Genomic DNA, 21,590 nt, shown 5'->3' with positions numbered 1-21,590 from the left:
ATCTTTTAAATTCTTACCCCAAAAGGCAGTTTATGGATACTGAGTTGAAAATAGTAAACATTTTGAAAGGCTTGGGCAAACAGTTATCCTTTCAAAAAGAAAAAGAAAAAAAATAAGATCAACTCAAAATTTACCCACCTTTTCCCCTGCATCCTTCCCTCAGTTCTTCCCCCATATAAAATTTGTAGCAACACGGTACCATTTATCTCCTATGAAATAAACCCCCTATTATCAATCAATTCCCAGTGTTTGTGGGGATAGCAGCGGACACAGTGAAAAAAAAATCTTTATGCTGACAAGACTCATTCAGGCTTTCTTGACATAATGCGTAATATTACTTCTCTTGAGCAAAGACAGATTGCTCCAAAGCTATATGTCATGCTTTATTAAAAAGTGCAATGGGAATTGTCAGACTTCTGAAGTTTAACATGACACCCAAGCCCCCAGAAGGCACTGGCTCTCATTCAGAACCTCAGGAAATTCTTCTGTGGAACAGAATTAAGAAAAGAGCAAAAGATAAATCCCATTTTCCTTTTCAGTGCCATTGTCACCAAATGAAAATGCAACATCCATCTTACACAATGTGGACAATATCTTGGGATCATATTGTTTTGTGGACCTCACTAGTGGCAGAAAATTCTGGGGCTTATTTGACAGGAGGGAATGGTAATCTGTGGCCCTCCAGATATTGTTGGACTCCATCATCCCCAGCCAGTATGACTAATGATCAGGGATGATGGAGGTTGTGGTTCATCTAGAGCAGCCTTTTCCAACCGGTGTGCCTCCAGATGTTGTTGGACCACAACTCCCAACAGCCTCAGCCATTGGCAATGCTGGCTGAGGCTGATGGGAGTTGTGGTCCAACAACATCTGGAGGCACACTGGTTGGGAAAGGCTGATCTAGAGGGTCACAGATTCCCCATCCCTCTTTTACAGGCAGTGGCAACTGGTGCCCACTGACTCTGGTAGGGCAGAAGGTAGGACAACCAGAAGTAGGTGGAACCAGAGCCAATCACAGGCAGAGCTACAGCCTGACTGGTTGTAAGTAAGATGGCAAGCAGGCGCAGGCTGCCTGAGGGCAGACTGAGATTGGTGAGGCAGAGCCCCATTCATAGGGTTGCCATATTGCCCAGTTAGCCAGGTTTTACCCAGATTCTTTGCATGCCCCCAGTGCCCGTTTAGCCCCTTAGGTGGCCCAGATTCTCAGCTTTAATTTTTTTAAAAATTAAGTTTCTAGGTGGTCCGGTTCTTGAGATATACATAAAAATGTCAGCCGCCCCGACTGTTAAATCTTTTTTTAAACTACTGTATAGCACTTTGTAGCTTTAACCCCGCCCGTTCAGGATTGCAGCCAATCAGTGAAGTGTTTGGTTGACCTGTGGCAGTGTCTAGAAAACCTCATTGCAATGCCAGAAAATGGTGGTTTCCCCTGTTTATCTGAAAATCTCATAAATTGGGTAAGTATATACATTTCAGTTTTTTTTCCCTCTTGTGTGCAGGAGTCAGATCCTGGGCAGTGTTTTGAAAACCTTCCCAATACTTGCTTTTGTAAAAGCAATGCTAATCCCATATGCCCAGAGAAAATCCCATTGAATTCAATAGGACTTACTTTTGAGTAGATATGGTTATGAATGTGCTGAAAATCAATGGGACTTTGGAGTGAATGTAAAAAAGAATTGTGTTTGTGTTCTAACTCTTTCTGTCTCTCCCTCCAGTCCTATTTTAAAGCAAGTAGGCAGGCCTTACTTAGGTATTACAGTTTTTATTCTGTAGGAAACTAATACTGATTTTTTTAAACTAATACTGATTTTTCTGCAATGACCAACTGGTTTGACAATAAACTATTATATGGGCTGTATGTATTTATACATCTGCAGTGTGTGTGTGTGTGCGTGAATGGAGTCTTTCCAACAACCCTGTGAGGTAGGGTTGGAAACCAAGGCAGCTCACAACAAGAAATAAAGCCATTTAAAATCCAATAACCATAAAAACAAGTATAAACAGTTGCAAAACAGCGTAAAGTGGCATGATTTGGAATTTTGGGTTGTGTGAATGAAGTTGCTTATCACTTGAGGTTGCATGTCTGCCCCTGTTTAAGTAAGCTGGGACTTGCTTCTGAATAAATAAACCTAGGATTGCACTATAAATATCTTTACAGTTTGTGTAAATAATAAATATATTTGATAGTCATGCTTATATAAATATTTCTTCATTTATCATATTTTTGGTTTTTGGTTAGGAATCCTGACTGGTTGTGAGATGCTTAGTTTTTTGCCTTACTCATAGGAATCTTGTTGTGGTTGGTATGGTGTTGCATTTAAGAAATCATGGTACGAAATGGCCTGAATCAGTATAAGGCAGATTCCTTGGTTCCTAAAAGTGGGAAGAGACTCAAGGGCCACAGTGACTCCAACATTTATTTATGTATTTTTATTTACAACATTTATATGCCGCTTTATTGTAAAAAATCTCAAAGCGGTTTACAGAAAGAATTAAAACAATAAAAATATTGGCAAAAGCTTTAAGGACAGATACTTAAAAACATTCAAAATAATAAAACTAACAATGAGTTAAAAACAGATTTAAAAACACAATAGCTTCCACATGCCTGGAGAGGCTTGCCTCAAAAAAACTGATTTTAGCAGGTGCTGAAAAGAGGCGTCTGCCTAATGTCAATAGGCAAGGAGTTCCAAAGCGTAGTAGGTACTGCCACTTTACAGGACTGATTTCTTACAAGAGCAGAACAAGTACTATGTGGCACCCATAACATGGAAAGCACAGCTTGACCTTGGCCTGGTAGCAAATCAGCAACCAATGCAGATTTCAGAGCAGAGGTATTATGTGCTGATAGGATCTTCCTCATGTCAGCAATTGTGCTGCAGCATTCTGCATTAACTGCAGTCCCCAGGTCAGGCTGTGCTGCATGGGGATTTCTGTGACCTTGGCTGACTGGCTGCTAGGATTTTTTTAGTTTGGGTTTTTGGCAGAGCTTGGAAAAGTTACTTTTTTAAACTACAACTCCCATCAGCCCCAGCGAGCATGGCCACTGGATTGGGCTGATGGGAGTTGTAGTTCAAAAAAGTAACTTTTCCAAGCTCTGGTTTTTGGTTATGAATCCTGACTGGTTGTGGGATGCTGAGTTTTCTGCCTTACTCATAGGAATCTTTTTGTGGTTGGTATGGTATTACATTTAGGAAAGTGTTACTGCCTTTCGTGTTGTTTTTTTCCTATTTGCATTTCACTTATCTTTAACCTCACTTAGAAGCAACAGCAGCATATGCAGGATAATTAACTCCCATTAGTGATAGCAGCATGAATTTATAATTATTATTTTAATTAAAACAAGAGGCTTATGAGTACTTTGAAGAGGACCAGATATTTATTTTCTTTCTGAGTCCAGGACTGGGTCTTTCATGATGCCCGGTGGGGGGGGCAGGAGAGTAGTCGATAAGACAGACATCCTGGCATTGGTAATCTAATTAGCAAGGTATGTGTGGGGTTGTTGCACACTTCCAGGCCCAGTTTCATTTTGACTATGGAGGTGGAACCTGTGTAGATGTGGTTGATCAAAGGGAGAAGAAATTTTGAGTTAAGCAAAGCTCTGCTTTTATAAAACCTAAGAAACATACAGATACTTTGAATGTCTGTGTGCCTGCACCAATGGAATACTGGAGGAACTTGTAAAACTTGCTGCAACAGTATTTAGAACTGAACATGTAGTGTGAAAGACTCCTTTCCCTACCATTTTGGCTTCTTGTTTTTCTCCACCCACCACATCTCTGAAATATATATCGTATATGTAATGGTTAACCATACTAAAAAATGTAAATAAGTTTATTTTGGTCAATGACCAGCAAAGGTTAACCATACTGCTGCCCTGACTTACTTTGTTTGTTGCTATTTTGTGTTTTTATTATGTTTTTATATTGATTGTGTATTTTTATTGTTTTTATTATATTGGTAAGCTGTGCTGAGCTCTGTTTTTAACAGCAGAAGGGCAGGATATAAATTCTCTTAATCAATCAATCAATATTCCATAGTGTTGGAAACTAGAGTCTAGGCATTTAAGGCTGAAAATGTTGCTTTTAAAAAAAGATTTCTCACATCTTTCACTAGTTTTTGGTGGTAATTCTGAGGCACAAAAACAAAACAACTGGACAATCCAAATATTAATATGCAAATATTTGCATAATATGCAAATAATATGCAAATAATTTGCATAATATGCACAATATGCAAATTAGCCTGCCCGGATTTGTGGAACTGGAATATGGCAACCCTACCCATTCACCCTAATGGCTCAGCCTCCACTGCTTACAGGTTCATTGCTGACGTGAGGCAAGAATACTGGAGGCTTGGTTTGGTTTTTACCATATCTGTTTACTTAGCAATATAAGTTGGGATCCCACCTGTCTTTGCCTCAGTGTCTCTCAGAGAAGGAAGAGGGTTTGCTGCCATCTGATCTCCTCCCCTCACTGGGATCTGCTTGGCCTAGTGTTGCTGGCAGAGTCCAAGGGAATCTTCCTTTGTTCAAGCCTGCTGACATTTAGATACCAGCCGGCAGACATCACAACTGTCATGCCTTTCCTCCTCCTCTTGAAAGTCATCTGGCAAGAAGGGCCACTGCTGCTTCCCCCTGCCTGCCAGGCATCTTTGTTGCCATGGCAACTAGGGCCATGGTTCTGCGGTTGACAGCTTTGTTGTATACAAGGGTAGAGGTGTGGAAGTAAAGGTCAGGGGTCTCAGGGTTGTAGGAAAGTTACCCAGATATATTCAAGCAGGATGAAATGGACCAAGTATACATATTGCTAGTTCAAAAAAGAAGAAGAAGAAAAAAGAGGTCAAGGAGCAAGAGCATAACATTAAAAGAGCCCTGGTAGACCATATTGTATTTTATGTATTTTAATTGTATTTTATGTATTTTAAATTCATTTATTTTAAATTTATTTTAATGTTTTTGTGATGTTACTGTTTACAATTTTATTATGTACATGTTTGATTTTATTTTTGTAAGCTGCCCTGAGGGCCCTATTATGGGGTAGAAGGGTGGGATAGAAATATTTTAAATAAAATAAATAAAGTTCTTTTATTTTCACTCCTTCATATGTGTATGCACATATATACATGTATGCATGTTTGTATGTATGTGTATGTATCATTCATTTTATGCATTTTAATTGTATTTTATGCATTTTACTTTACTGTAATGTTTGTGTTTTTATTGTGTATTTTATTATATATGTGTGCAATTTTAATGTAGCCGCCCTGAGTGCCCTATTGTAGGGTAGAAGGGCGGGATAGATAGATAGATAGATAGATAGATAGATAGATAGATAGATAGATAGCAATTTAATAAATAAATGAATAAAAATACACAGCCTCCAGCTGGGTCAAAATGCATCACAATGGCTAGATAACAATAGATAACAATGGCTCCTATGAGGTATAGGGCTGTATCTGAAGGCAGTACCCACTTCTAGAGCATTTTCTAAAACAGTATCTAAAGCAGATGGGTAAAATTCAGATGATGGGTGAGATGTAGCCACCAGCACCTCTCATACAATTGGCTAATAGGTATAATAATTCCTTGTGAAATGTCTCAGGGTGGAGGGGATGCAAATGCACAGTCAGGAGATATATATGGAGATAGTTGCCTGCACCAGTGGAAAAGTATAGAAATGGTCAAGCAAAGGCAATATCAAAGATTTAGAAAGCATGATGGTGCCTGCAGAACCAGGACTCAGGAATCTGAAAGGAAGTGTCTCTTGTGGACAACCTGACATATAATCTAGCAGCTTCTGGTTTGGCTGACATTAATGGCAGAGATGAAGTCACTACATTTTTGCAACTTTACCTTCAAGCAAGGTGTTAGGAAACGAGGCTTTGTGTCTTTAATACTTAATGCTTGGATTTCTTTCCTCTGGTCCTTGGCACCAAAGAAAGCTGGTATCTTAGGTACTTCAGCATTTCCTTTGAAAGCATGGGTTCTTCAACTAGATACGCCAAAGTAAGTGGAAATGGAGGAGGGAAGTTTTGACGTTCCAGTAAGTCATTGCAAGGGATCTTGTACCTCAAGCAGTTATTTTTAGTTGCAAAATCATAATACAGTTAGTGCATTTGAGACATGCCATTGTGATAGGTATGTCTGAAAAGAACTAGATTCATTCATTGGTGATAGGATAAGAATAGCAATGACTGCAAGCCATGGTTGCTGGACTCTGCTTCCTTGTTCTTTAAATCTCCCTAGTTTTTTGAACCCTGAAAGAAGAGAGCATATTCATCATTGTTCTGTTCCATCTCTGCAGCATTTCATCTTCATTCATGGAAACAGGATTATCAGGCTGAGTTACTAATGTATACTGGCTGGGCTCTCTTTTTAAGATTTTTTTTTTAAGCCAATGCAATTCATTGTGGTGGAGAGTCTGAGTATGTGCTTTTATATGATCCGGTCATTGTTCAGTCACCATATCCAAATTCATCAAAAGTTATTGCCTGAATTAATAAGCAAATGCACTCAAATGCATCAGAGGCAGCCACTGTGGAAAACATTATGTTGTCATATGCAGTCAAATATTTCTTCGTTGTCTACTGACAATTTTCCCCTCATTATTATTATTTTGAACCTGTTCGTTCCCCAGCAGTGGAAAGCTGTAGGCACTTTTACTGGGTCAATTTTCTTATAGAAGAAATGTTTACAATGTGATTGTAATATAGGGGCGACTAACTAGGTGCCCTCCAGATGTTGTTGAACTGCAATTCCCATAATCTCTGGTAATTTGACATTCTGGCTGGAACATGAGGGGAGATGGAGTCCAGCAACATCTGGAAGGCCACAGGTTTTATTTATTTATTAATTAAATTGATATCCTGCCCTTCCTCCCACAAGGAACCCAGGGTGGCAAACAAAAACACCAAAAACATTCCCAATGAACTTAAAAACAAAATACTTTAAAATGTATAAAAACAAAGCATCTCTAAAAGCATACTGACACAAAACATCTTTAAAAACATTTTTAAAAAGCTTTTAAAATATCTAAAAAAGTAATTCCAATTCAAACTGGAATAAGGTTTCTACTTAAAAGTCTTGTTGAAAGAGGAAGGTCTTCAGTAGACGCCAAAAAGATAACAGAGACGGTGGTTGTTTAATATTTAAGGGGAGGGGATTCCAAAGGGAAGGTGCCGCAATATTAAAGGTTCATTTCCTATGTTGTGTGGAATAGACCATCTGATAAGATAATATCTGCAGGAGGCCCTCACCTGCAGAGCACAGTGATTGCCTGGGTATATAAGGGGTAAGATGATCGTTCAGGTATCCTGGTCCCAAACTGCTTAGGGCTTTGTATACCAAAACCAGAACCTTGAACTTGGCCTGATAGCTAATGGGCAGCCAGTGCAATTCTTTCAGCAGTGGGGAGACATGTTGGCAATACCCTGCCCCAGTGAGCAGTCGCCACTACATTTTGCATGAGCTGCAGCTTCCGGACCAACCACAAGTGTAGCCTTACATAGCGAGCATTACAGTAATCCAGCCTGGAGGTTACCAGCACATGGACAACAGTGATCAGGCCATCCTGGTCCAGAAATGGCTGCAGCTGTCTTACCAGCCATAGCTGGTAAAAGACACTCCTAGCCACTGAGGTCACCTGGGCCTCTAGCGACTAAGATGGATCTGGGAGCACCCCCAGACTATGGACCTGCTATTTCAGAGGGAGTACTACCCCATCCAAAGCAGGCAATTGGCTAATTATCTGAACTCAGAAACCACTAGCCCACAGCGCCTCCATCTTGATAGGATTCACACTCAGTGTATTGGCCCTCATCCAGTTAACCATCCCTATTGTAATACATATGATGAACATTCAAAAGTAAGCAAAAAACAATACTAGTCCCAAGAGCAACAGCAATGTTCTGAAATCTTAAAAGCTGTTTCTACCAGCGAAACCTCTTAGCAATTTTTCTAAATACAATCCAAAGCCAAACCATAAAAATAAATATATACATAAATAACAATTCTGTCCCTTGCAGCTTTCCTTTGCCAAATTGCCTGCCCTGCTAAGAGGATCAGGCACATATGCTGCTTTATTGTAAAAAAAAAAAAAAGGCAAAGTGGTTTACAGAAGGAATTAAAACAAATGAAATCATTGGCAAAAACAGTTAAAGACAGGTCTTTAAAAACATTCAGAAAACCAACAATGAGTTAAAAACAGATAAAAAATATAATAGCTTGTACCTGCCTAGGTAGGCTTACCTAAACAAAAATGTTTTTAGCAGGTGCCAAAAAGAGTACAATGAAGACACCTGCCTAATGTAAATAGGCAGGGAGTTCCAAAACGTAGGTACTGCCACACTAAAGGACTGATTTCTTACAAGAGCAGAACAAGTACTATGTGGAACCCGTAATGTGGAAAGCACACCCTGAACTTGGCCTGGTAGCAAATCAGCAGCCAGTGCAGATTTCAGAGGTATTATGTGCTGATAGGGTCTCACTCATGTCAGCAGTCGTGCCACAGCATTCTGCACTAACTGCAGTCCCCGGGTCAGGTTATGCTGCATGGGGATTTCTGTGACCTTAGCTGACTGGGTGCCAGGATTTTTGTTGGTTTGTTTTGGTTAGGAAACCTGACTGATTGTGTGATGCCGAGTTTTCTTACTCATAGGAATTTTGTTGTTGTTGGTATGGTATTGCATTTAGGAAATTATCACTGTCTTTTTTTTCTATTTGCATTTTATTTACCTCTTATATCACTCCCTTACATCCATAGAAGTAACAACAGTGGTTCCAAGCGTTCAGCTCAACCCCCTTGAACCCACTGATGATGCACCTTGTTGGTTGCATGACAGTTTGTTTCTTGCCAAATAGTAGTAAAAGGGAATTTACATACTGGGAAGTGGGGCTCCAATTGCTGTTGTTCCCAAGCTACTGCCCGTGAAGGTAGACCAAAACATGTGTGTTTTCTCTCTGTCAATTATTACTCACTGGAATTGGATTGGCTGTCAAAGTGAATTTATACCAGCCCACAGGGTAGGCAGGAAAAGGTAGAGAAACTTTTTAACCCTTACTCATTTCTCAAACCTCTCTCTGCAGTGAAGGGTAAAATCTGTAAAGAAGTTTATAGCAGCCACATTAAAAGGGAGGCAGGTCATTCTAAGCAAGGATCCTTTGCAGAGGATCCCTAGTCAAACCTTACCAACAGCACAATCCCAGACATATCTACTTAGAAATAAGTCCTGTTGAGTTCTATGAGGCTTAGTTCCTTAATAATTGTGTTTAGAATTGCAGCCTTCAAGGGCATCCATCTTTACTCCTGCATGCTCTCATCTAACATATCCACAACACTAGGCTCCTTTCTTTGTATAGTGGCCTTCTGGTGACTGGACTGGCCTGAGGGCACTTAAGCCATTGCCCACACACCCAAGAAGACTCGTGACACAAGTTGGAATAATGTTATATTTATTAAATATAACATTCAACATCAAATGCAAATAAGCCAATTCATCAGATTAAATTGCTTCGGGCAGGTGAGGCCTCCTACAAATGTGGGAATATTCCCACGCCTTCTAAAGGCAAATAATTCTCTTCAGACCTTAACTCCATAGCCAAGGACGTGGGGGAAAACCTCCCTCCTTGCTGCTGAAGTCAGTTGTGGTTCCCACCTCCGCACCATGGCCCCGCCGTACAGGCGTTCACCCTGATGCGCAAGCAGGTCCCACAAGGACACTCCTCAGTTCACCACCAGGCATTAAGCTTTGATGGTTCCCTGGGGAGTGCCCCTTACCTGTATACTTTAACCGCCACAAAATAACCCAATATACCTCACCTGCCCGAATTCCATGCCACAAGAGGGGATCAGCTCAAGCTTGGTCCCCTCAACCCAATAAAGAAAACAGACTCCTTAAACCCAACCTCAAATCCTCTAAAAACAGATCACATCCCCTCTCAGACAAGTGGACACCATCGTTCCTAAACAATTGAGGGGAATAAAACTTTATCCTATCATGGGATATGCACGCCCCCCCAAGGGATAAAATCAAATCCCTGACCTTCCTGTTCACCCATTTGCGTGACCTATCAATTTTGTTTGGGTGAATTGCACCCCTCCATACTCGTCTCACGAGCATATCAGGCCACACCAAAATTAGATTAGGATAAGAACGCCTAAGCCACGTGAGATCACGCCTGACCTTAAGCAGCAAGTCCATACCAGGGCGCTGCACAAGGTCATTCTCCCCCAAATGAATTAACAAAATATGCGGCTGTGCCGCTGATGCCATGGTGCGGCACACCAATGGCAACAACGCATCCCATAACATGCCCCTCCGCGCCTCCCAGCTAACTGTCGCTGATGCAGAAAGCTGCAGCTGCATCCCAGAAAACGACGAAGAGGCCCTCCGATGCGCCCAAAACAAGATGGAATGTCCACACAGAACGATCCGCACCGGGACTGGAAGATTCAAAATGCCTAAAGAAAAGCAAAATTAAATACAACATTAATACCAGACATAAGACTGGAAGGCTGAGGAACGCCACCTGCCAATTGCCTGGATATCGCCAATGCTCATGCCCACGAGGGCAGTGGCCGTGGGCGCTCCAATCCGAAATGAATGCAGCCCATAGACTCCAGCATCGCGACCAGTGGCCAACAAGGCCTGCCCAACAACGGCCCAAAATTGGAACTGAGTCAGGGCAGAACCATCCGCATGTATAAACAGATAACGCAGGCCCGCTGGACTTAGAAGCAAGAATTGACGCATGGCAGCTACAGGGCATAATTCCAAAACCTGGCAGCTGCGTAAAGACACAAGACTGCCACGGCCCTTCTGATCAGTCTTAGAGACTCGCAGGGAGAACCTAACCATATCAGCACCTAACGTGCAATCGCCAGAGCATAAGGCCCTGTAAGACACGTCACGCTTAGAGAGGACTAACACTTCACTAGGGCGAAAGGCACCATAGAACATCGTCAGACTTACTGCGGTGAAAAGGTGCGCCTCATACAGGGATGAGCATAAAGAACGAAACAATGCCAGGATCTGGAGGAGGACATCGGGTGTGATTGGCCTCCTCCGGTCAGCGGGCCTGGGAGCGGAACGCAACCAACCCTCAAGGATCTTTCTGACCCTAAAATCTACAGAATGATCCGGCAGTCCTCGTGCCTTAGAGATAAAGGCCAGCACAGAGAGGTACCCAGCGATAGTAGAAACAGAAGAGCCTTGCCCTTTCAAGTGCGTCATATACTGTAATAATTGATCCACGGGGATAGGTCACGCCATAGACAAAGCAGCACTGATTCGGAAAGCCTGGAACTTCGCAAAGGCACGCTGATACGCTTTCTGAGTACTGGGAGCAAGAGCAGATGCAATAGCGGCCCCAACTTCTAAATGCCAAGGTTGCATAAGAAAGGCGGGACCGGGACAGGGTCCAGAGCCGCTCCAGGTGCAAGTTCCCGAAAGCGCACCATCTGTAATCGGGAAAGAGCATCAGCAATGCAGTTTTGTAAACCTGGAACATGCCGAGCAACGAAAAGGATATTAAAACGCAAACATTGCAATACAAATGTGCGCACTAGTCGCATAACTCGTGGAGATTTGGAAGTCTGGGCATTAATAACACACACAGTAGACAGATTATTGCACCAAAAGTGTACTGTACGGTTTTTAAATGCCTGCGGCCAAATATGGACCGCCACAACTATCGGGAAAAATTCCAAAAAGGTCATATCTCCAGTGGTCCCGGAGGCCTGCCATGTATTAGGCCACCTATCAGCACACCACTGCGACCGGAATATAACACCAAAACCTATACCCCCGGCAGCATCAGAATGTACCTGTAATTCAGCTTCCAAAAGCAATTCATCGTGCCAAAAGGAAAGACCATTAAAGTCCTCCAAAAACGTAAGCCACATACATAAATCAGCCCTCATCCCGACAGAAACCCAAATGAAATAGGATCGAGAGCGCACACCTTTCATGGCATCACAGAGACGCCTGAGAAATGCACGCCCTGGGGAAATGACTTTAGAGGCAAACACTAAGTGTCCCACAAGTTCCTGTAATTGAGCTAATGTAATCTTTTTGAATACAAGTACGGTCCGGAGACGCTACCACAAAGCAAGCAATTTGTCCTGAGGCAAACAGGACGACTGGGCAATCGTATCTAATTTGATACCCAAAAAGGTAAGTGAAGAAGAAGGGCCCTCAGTCTTTTCTGGAGCTAAGGGGACACCCAATTCAGCCGTTAAGGCCTCAAAAGAGTGCAACATATATAGGCAATGGGAAGACCCTGCCGGCCCTACAAACAAAAAGTCATCGAGATAATGAACTGACAGAGAAGAAAAAGTCCTTCTTCTCAGCGCCCATTCTAAAAATGTGCTAAATGCTTCAAAAGCAGCATAAGACACAGAACAACCCATTGGCATGGCCCTATCAATGTAAAACTGGCCTTGAAATTTGAAACCCAATAAGTCCACATCATCGGGATGCACTGGTAGGAGATGAAACACAGATTTTATATCGCATTTCGCTAATAAAGCACCTTTACCAGCTCTGCGAACTACTCGCACTGCCTCATCAAAGGATGTATACCTAACTGATGCATGACTTGGGGAAATGCCATCATTAACAGAAGCACCTTTGGGGAATGACAAATTGTGTATGAGGCGATATTCGCCTGGCTGTTTCTTGGGAACAATACCCAAAGGAGAAATTCTCAAATTCTCCAAAGGAGGAGAAGTAAAGGGACCTGAAATCCGGTCAGCACTTATCTCTTTCCTGATTTTGGCCAACACTATAGGGGCCATAGAAGTGAGAGAGGGCTGATTCTTTGATGAAATAGCAACCCTGGGTATACGAAAACCTTTAGTAAAACCTGCCAGCAAAAATCTAGCAGCAGACCTATTGGGGTAACCTGCCAACAAGTGAGCCAGGGGAATTAATTTAACAGGGCTACTGGCCTTGCGACGTACCGCCGCTGTTGCCAGACCCACGTTTATGCTGCTGGTGTTCCCCTGTACCCTGGCGAGCCTGCCGGGCACGCTGACAGGAAGAACTGGGGTGGTTGCCACCACACAGTCCGCAGGCGTGTCGAAATCTACATGGACGCCTGAGGCATCGGCCACTGCTGTTAAACGTCCAACAGACCTGCTGGGATTGAACCCACTGTCCGCCCTGACCAAAGCCAGCAGCGGAAGTCTGCGCTCGTGCTAACAGGTGTCCACTATCTGCCCTATCACCAGAAGTAGGCCTGGCCGCAGTCATGGAGCGAAGCCACAAACCGGCATGCTCCACGTCCCAACGGAGGGTGGGATCCAATGCCGCCCTCTGCCTGAAATTTTCATCGTACCGCAACCACGCGGTACCCGAAAATTCTCGAAAGGCCCGATGAATGGTATCCTGGTATATTATCATAGATAAGGCCCTCGATGGATAAGCCTGCGTCATAACTCCCATATAAATCATGTAAGCGTTCAGCCAGTTAGGCCATACACGATCAACTCTCTTTTTTGTGACCACCTCACGTTCCTTGCCTTCCTGACCCTCTTTAGTTTTGACCTCGTTCTCACGAAAAAGAAGAGTAAATAAATCAATGTACTCTCCACGCCAGATTCTTTCCTTCGTTGTGACCAATAAATGGTCACCCAAAGGAACAGAAGTATCCCCTGAGGATAAACACCCTGAGGGAGAGGCAAGGAAGCCGTAGGAAGACCCGAGGCAGCCACTGATGGCTGCCAAGGGGTCACAGCCGCAGCAGGCCAAGGGAGCTGTGGTTGGTGCGGAACTAAAACTCCCCCCATAAACACCACTGGTGGAGAGCCACTCGGCTGCTGAGAACCAGCTGAAGAGGAATCTAACGGACTAACACCAGCAACGTTATTCTGTGTAACAGGAATACGTGGTGCGAGTGTCTCACCTGCGTAAGCAGCCGGAGAAGCAACAAGCGGCGAAGCCACCAAAGCAGAGGACTCGGACGACCCGGGCAAGACGCTGGACTGTGGAGACTGAGCCTGTCCCTGCAACAACCCATCTACAGCAGGATGTGAAAACACGGGGAAGGAGGACGCAAGCGGAACCACAGACGAAGCCACTGGGGATGGGAGAACCGCAGGCTCCTGCGCCGGTGCGGCAGCTTCAAGAACGCCAATCCTAGAAACCAAAGAAGCAAGAATTCTTGACTTAGTGCACTTCTCCACGAGGCGGGCAGACTTCTTACCTGTGGAGGCAGTACTGGGCCCCGCCCCTGCGTCGCAAGGCTGCAAACGCTCCCTTTCCAGCACATCTACTCGCGCCACCAAAGCACGAATGGTGCCCATATCCTCCTCTTCATCAGACGACTGGTGATGCTGAGTTGAGGGGCGCTTGGAAGCCTGCTTCAGTACGCGAACGCCTTTCTTCTGCTGCACCTTCCTAGGCGGCATATTTCTTGCCAGTACCAGAAATACAACAGCAGGAACAACAATTAACGGTTAATTATTAACCAAAACCATACGAAAACAGCAATCAACTTAGCAACTAGATTTATTTATTTATTTATTTATTTATTTATTTAAGGGGGGGTCAGAAATAATTATAAAGGGTGGTAAGGATAAAGGAATAATATATCCACTATAATAAAATAAATTTAACAATTAATATATTTGCCAAGGTATATAAATATTAATATATATGAACTACTTAATATAATTATTAAAGAACAAAATAAATATCAAAACCTATAAATAAAGCTCAACAATGAACACAACAAACAAATAAACTATAAAACAACAATAAATACAAGTAAGCTAGAAATTAATTTCAAACACTAACAGAATTAGGCACAGCAATGTACTAGGAGATAAAGTGCAACGCAACCCAATGGGAACAAAATTTTTAAAAGAAAAATAAGGTGGGGGGGTAGACAAACAGAACAATTCCTGAAAGACCAACAATTAACAGCCCCAACTAAACGTTCCCAAGTGTTGAATCACAAAGGAAACTACCCCCACGTTAATTAAATCGAGCACAAAAAAGGCAGGCTGCTTGGATAACGATCAGCTGTGAAGCGGCGAACCCCCCCCCCCCCCTGTGCTTGGGCAGAAGCCCGCAGCCCAGCTGATTGGCGGGAAATTCAAGCCAAACTCAAATAAATGATTAAAGGCACAGAACAAGAGCACACAGCAAAGGCAAACAAACGAAAATGCAAGAAGGGAGCTAAAAAGCCGCTGCCCGCAGCCCAGCAAATTGGCGAGAACCCAAGCTGAGTTAAATAAATAAATTGAGCACAACACAGAAGGAAACAGCAGCGACAAACAAACCAGCCAGTAAGAAATGGAAACGACCACCACGAGATGCAGGCAGAGCCCCTTGCAAACGCTACGCTCAAAGGTGCAGCGAGGCAAAAAAGGCAAACGCTGAGGGAAGGAGCGGCTTTAAATACTCCGCTCAAACCCAAACCTAATTGGTCCCTTGATCTCACGTGACACACTTGAAATTTTTCTAGATCATTCTCGAGTCTTCTCAGCATTTTGGGTGTAGGCAAAAACGTCCCTTTATAGGAACGACATTCTTTCCAGAAGCAAGTAGGCTAGATTAAATGTTCCCTATCCAGGCTCCCTAAGCAGGTGAGAAGGAATGATCCCATCACTTCAGCTGGATCTGGAAACACCCTCATTTAGCTAAGATTTCTATCTTAATTTCCAATCAGAGATTTTTTTATGTTTGAGTGGTACACTCCGAGCAACTGTGGTTGATGCTTAATGACATTACTAGGGCCCACCCCATGACATCACTCGAACTCACACCTGAAATTTCAGGGTTTGGAATGCTTCTGACCTTGCAATCCTAATATGGAGTCAGTCTTGTCTGAAAATCATCCTTGGGCCTCTTATATGTAAGCTCATCCCCTGCCCATAGATGTGCAGAAAATAATTGGTTGTTTTTTTTAAGGAGGAGACAGGAGCACTCTGCACATATGTAATGCCACACTTTCCTCAATAAGTGCTGTACAAGTCCTATTGTGATGAAAACAGCAAGGTTAAAAACTTCAGACCTAAAACATACTCCTTTTCATACTATAGAAGGAGGTTTCAGGAAGGAAGGAAAAAAGAAGACACCTTTTTCCTCTCTCATTTTCCAGAACCCTTCCCTCTCCTCTCTGTGTAGCAATAAAATGCTGAAGCCTGGGGTTGGTACTACAGGGAAAGATTTTGTGAGTGTGTGTGCGCAGGTGTGTGGGTGGACACCTGCTCCTGAAACCTTATCTGTTCTTTTCAATAGTCTCTAGTGCAATAGCATTGTAGCTAGTATCCAGGTTAGAGGTTGCTGACCCTAACTTTTTTAATGGCAACTGGGCACTGCAGCTAAAGGAAATTAGGGATTTAATGCCCAATGGGATCTATTCATCCTTTTTTAAAAAATGAAAAAAATCTGCCAAGAGGAGAGGGAAAAGGGGCCACTCTCTAAGGTTTGTGGTGTCTTAAGCAGGTTACGTAAGCCTAACATAGCTCAGCTTCAACACCTTAAATCCAGTACTGTTTTGCTCCATCATTCTGAATAAACCCAGAGAAAAATATGTAAACTAACGAAAGCAAATGGTGTGATCCTTATCTCAGCATTAGAGCATGAAGCAGCTACTATGGCTTGTCTCTCAGGGAAAACAAAGTCTGCCCACTCCCCTAATCGATCAGACTTTTGTTGCGCATAATGCAGAATGTGCATTCCTGCTGAAGTACAGCTCTTCTACATCTGTTGTTTAAAATAGTACTACTCAGTATTGCCACTCTGACCTCTTCATAAGCAAATGGGTTAGTAATACTGCCTGTCAATGGAAGTAAAGGGATACCGATTTATGGCATACTATTCTCCTTCCTGTCCACACACATTTGGTTTATTCTATCCCTTTTAAGGTTTTAATGAATGAGCAATATATTATGTGCATAGAGGAAGTGACAAGAGAGCAAACGTGAGGTGTCTCAAGTCAGTACACCTGACTTGAAAGTACAAAGGATGTCAAACATTAAGCACTTGAAGGTGGATCTGGTGACAGGAGCCCTCAGATATTTCATTTCTTGGGTGTTTGATATGCATACAAAGGTGCCTGGGGAAATCACATTTCCTAATGGCCCTGGGGCCTGTCATAAACCTGGTGGGGTTTAGATTCACTGGGACTCGGAACCTCTGCAGGGGTGGGGGACTGATTAGGATGGTCCACCCCAGGAGGCTGATGGATCCGGATGGCTTCCTGATGGCTCTTGGGGATTTTCCTGCCACCTCGGCAGGCGATTCTGTCGAAGCTCTGGTTGACCTCTGGAATGGGGAAATGGCCAGGGCGGTGGACATGATCGCTCCTGAGCGTCCCCTCTCACGAAGTGGAGCCAAACCACCCCCTTGGTTTACCAAGGAGCTGGCGGTGATGAAACGAATGAGACGGAGACTAGAGCGACGTTGGCGGAAGGCTCGGAGACAGTCTGACCGAACACGGGCTAGAGCCTCCTTGAAGGCCTACTCTGTGGCAGTGCGGGCAGCAAAGAAATCATTCTTTTCTGCCACCATTGCATCTGCAGGGAGCCGTCCAGTGGAGCTGTTTCGAGTGGTCAGGGGTCTTTTACATTCTGGCCCCCGAGAGGGTAATATAGATCACTCAACAGCCCGCTGTCAAGAGTTTGCACAGCACTTTGCAGATAAAGTTGCTCAGATTCGTTCCGACTTAGACGCTATAATTGATACAGTCTCAGGGGATGTAACTTTGGCTCCTGTCTGTCCAATAATGATGGATTCTTTTCAATTTGTACAGCCCGAGGATGTGGACAAGATCCTTGGAGAGGTGAGAGCCACCACATGTCTGCTAGACCCTTGCCCTTCCTGGCTTATAAAAAGTGCCAGAGAGGGACTGGCTGAGTGGGTGAGGGGAGTGGTTAATGCCTCCTTACACCAAGGCAGAGCTCCAGGTTGCCTAAAGGAGGCAGTTGTAAGGCCTTTGTTAAAAAAGCCCTCCCTGGACCCCTCCATAATGGATAATTACCGGCCAGTGTCCAATATTCCATTTTGGGGTAAGGTAATAGAGCGTGTGGTGGCCTCCCAGCTCCAGGGATTCTTGGATGAAACAGATTATCTGGATCCATTTCAATCTGGTTTCAGGCCTGGTTATGGGACGGAGACGGCTTTGGTCGCCTTGGTGGACGACCTACGCAGAGAACTGGACAGGGGGAGTGTATCCCTGTTGGTTCTGCTGGACCTCTCAGTGGCTTTTGATACCATCGACCATGGTATTCTTCTGGGCCACCTTGCTGGGATGGGACTTAGGGGCATTGTTTTGCAATGGCTCCATTCCTTCCTGGAGGAACGAACCCAGAAAGTAGTGCTGGGGGATTCCTGTTCGACCCCTTGGCCATTGACCTGTGGGGTCCCTCAGGGCTCAGTATTATCCCCTATGCTATTTAACATCTACATGAAACCGCTGGGAGAGGTTGTCCGGGGGTTTGGGGTTCGGTGCCATCAGTATGCTGATGACACCCAACTCTATGTCTCCTTTCCACCTAATTCCAAGGAAGCCGTCTCGGTTTTAAACCAGTGTCTGGCGTCAGTTGTGGACTGGATGAGGGTGAACAAATTGAAGACAGAGGTGCTCCTGGTCAGTCGTAAGGCAAATCAGGGAATAGGGATACAGCCTGTGCTGGATGGGGTTACACTCCCCCTGAAGACACAGGTTCGCAGTTTGGGTGTGCTCCTGGACTCAGCATTAAATTTGAAGTCCCAGGTTTCTGCAGTGGCCAGGAGTGCTTTTGCACAACTAAGATTAGTGCGCCAACTGCGCCCGTTCCTTGAGCTGTCTGATCTGGCCACGGTGACACACGCCTTAGTTACATCCCATTTAGATTACTGTAACGTGCTCTACGTGGGGCTGCCTCTGAAGACTATTCGGAAACTTCAGTTGGTACAACGTGCTGCAGCCAGGATGCTAACTGGGGCTGGTTACAGGGACCGTACTACGCCCCTGTTAAAAAAGCTCCACTGGTTGCCAGTCTGTTTCCGGACACAATTCAAAGTGCTGGTGTTGACCTATAAAGCCCTATACGGCTTAGGTCCAGGCTATTTATCAGACCGTATCTCCCTGTATGAGCCTGCCCGGGCCCTGAGATCCTCAGGAGAGGCCCTTCTCTCAATACCCACATCTTCTCAAGTATGACTAGTGGGGACGCGTGAGAGGGCCTTCTCGGTAGCTGCCCCTAGGCTTTGGAATTCCCTTCCTAGGGAGGTAAGAATGACCCCCTCCTTGCAGTCCTTCCGCCGACAAGCAAAGACCTTCCTATTCCAACAAGCCTTTGGAATTGAAGGCTAAGGACAGGGCGTGAAGGGTGCTGCATTGCTAATGTCTATTATATCATTTTTAAACTAGTTTGAACTTTTTTAGCTATATGTGTGTATGGTTTTAATATTGGAAATAGTTTAATCTTATTTTAATGTAGACTTTGTATGTTTTTAATTATTTGTATTTTTTATCTGGAAGCCGCCATGAGTTCCAGTTTTGGAAAAATGGCGGGGTATAAATAAAGATAATAATAATAATGATAATGATAATAATAACGATAATAACAATAACAATAACAACAACAACAATAACAACAACAACAACAACAACAATAATAATAATAATAATGATGCTCTGGTCCAGTGAAAGCCATTGCTCATATTTCTTGATGGCCAGGAAGTGCCTTGCTGCATTTTGCTAGTAGCCAGGAAGAAAACCTCCAAAGCTATCACTTATACTGGGAGGCTTCTGATTTATTTATCCCACTTTGAATAAAGGACAAGGGTGGTATATAAGGGAAGATTGCTAATGTCTGCCATCATGCTTCCATCTACCATGAATCACCCTCCTGCCCTAGGAGTCTTCATAAGAAAGCTGCTAACAGAAGAAGTCTGGCTGGGGGGGAGATAAAGAGAAGTTGTGTTTTCCATCAATGGAGGGTGAGACAGAGACTGAGTGTTTTGCCTGGATGAAAAAAAATGCAAAAACTATATGGAATTCATTGACTTGTGTTCCTCAAATGAAGAAATGCAAAACTATATTGTGAAAGGAAAATCCAGATCTACTGGTTTGTTTGTTTGTTTTTGTTTGACTAAAAAACCTGTTAAACTAATTTTTTCTCCTTTTTTGTGATGAAAGCAAACAACCTCTTTTCAGATATTTCATGTTCAATAAATAAATCTCCAAAGTACTCTTTGCAGAAAGAATCTCATGTCCAATGGAAATCATTTTTTCCTAGAACTACCAACCTGCTTTCATCATAGGATATTCACAGCTATATTTGTATAAACATCATGTGATTTCAAGCTCCATTGAACATGGAGAGGCACTGTGTGCTTCTGCAGACATGCTGTAATTCTGGGATCATGCTGAAGTGAGATTTGTTGTGATTTTTCAAAGCAAAAAGCTAAAATCATTGTAGTTCTCCAGAGAAAAACCTTGTCTAAGGTCTTCAAATTAATCTCAAAATGGACATACTTTTAATTGGATACTTTGCATATTTTATTTTTAATGACACAGAATATAATCACCAGAGATGTTTTCCAACCTCTAACAAGTTCCTCTGGGACAGATTCTGATGTCATTCATGGTGGTGTAAATCTGATGGAAACCATTTTGAATAAATGTGCATATAACCTAGATGAGAATATTTTCCAGTGTCACTGAGCCATATTCATCATCTTTTTGCTCTCTAAAGAGAAGTTGCAGTTTTTACACAAGTCAGTATGTATTCCCTTTATATATTTGGCATGTTTATGTAGTTGAAGAAGACAGTTAATAACATTAAGCACAGCAGGAACTGAATAATATATCTGATGTGTGGGTTTGCATATATACAGTTTCATTATAGTTGTAAAGAAAGGAGATTTAAACAAGAGAAAATCGTCAAGTTTAGTATTTAATTATGCCCTGTCAATGGCTGTCAGAGTGTTACTCTTAAATAATGCAAGCATGCAATCATTCTGTTAGAAATATACAATGGAATCTTCAATTTTAAAATATATCAGGTTGGATCTAGACTAAGGCTGCAATCCAGTACACAATTACCTGGGAGTAAGTCCCATTGAACCCAATGGAGCTTACTTCTGAGTAGACATGTATTGGATTGCAGCCTAAGTTAGTTATACTTAGATTCCTCTGAAATAAATGGGGCTGAAGTGAGCCATGACACCAAATTTTCACATTGATTTCAATGGGAAATAACAGGACTTATTTAGTCTGGATCCAACCCATTGTATCAACATGCTAAGATCCTGTGTTGTGTAATGCAAAGGTGCTGAAACAGGGCTTGGGAGAGCCAGGTTTCAATCACTACTCAGTTCCTTGAGAGACCATAGGCCAATCAAACTCTCAGCCTCGTTTTTAGCCTCGCACCTCCCCTACTCGCACATTATAATAGCCATATTTACTTCACTGACTTGTTTTGAGTTCAAAAAATGGTATGCGGGAGGCAGGGCAGAGGGAGTCTTTAGAGTCCTGGAAGCAGAGCTTGGAAAAGTTACTTTTTTGAACTACAACTCCCATCAGCCCAATCCAGTGGCCATGCTGGCTGGGGCTGATGGGAGTTGTAGTTCAAAAAAGTAACTTTCCC

At 43.2% G+C, this 21,590-nt stretch overlaps 1 protein-coding gene across 1 annotated transcript; it reads right to left on the bottom strand.

The window, feature by feature from the left end:
• Window positions 1-423: 423 nt before the first annotated feature.
• LOC133378814 (uncharacterized) lies at window positions 424-14,470 on the bottom strand. The gene is made up of 3 exons (XM_061613432.1): window positions 13,907-14,470; window positions 10,203-10,460; window positions 424-485 (listed from the first exon to the last, which is right to left on the bottom strand). Exons 1-3 carry the CDS (start codon window positions 14,409-14,411, stop codon window positions 424-426), a joined length of 825 nt encoding a protein of 274 aa, XP_061469416.1. The 5' UTR covers window positions 14,412-14,470.
• Window positions 14,471-21,590: the final 7,120 nt, after the last annotated feature.

Source organism: Rhineura floridana, chromosome 3 (genome assembly GCF_030035675.1).
Source record: "Rhineura floridana isolate rRhiFlo1 chromosome 3, rRhiFlo1.hap2, whole genome shotgun sequence".
Lineage (NCBI taxonomy): Eukaryota > Metazoa > Chordata > Lepidosauria > Squamata > Rhineuridae > Rhineura > Rhineura floridana.
Note: the sequence above shows the minus strand (reverse complement) of the source record. Positions and strands in the feature narration are given on the sequence as shown.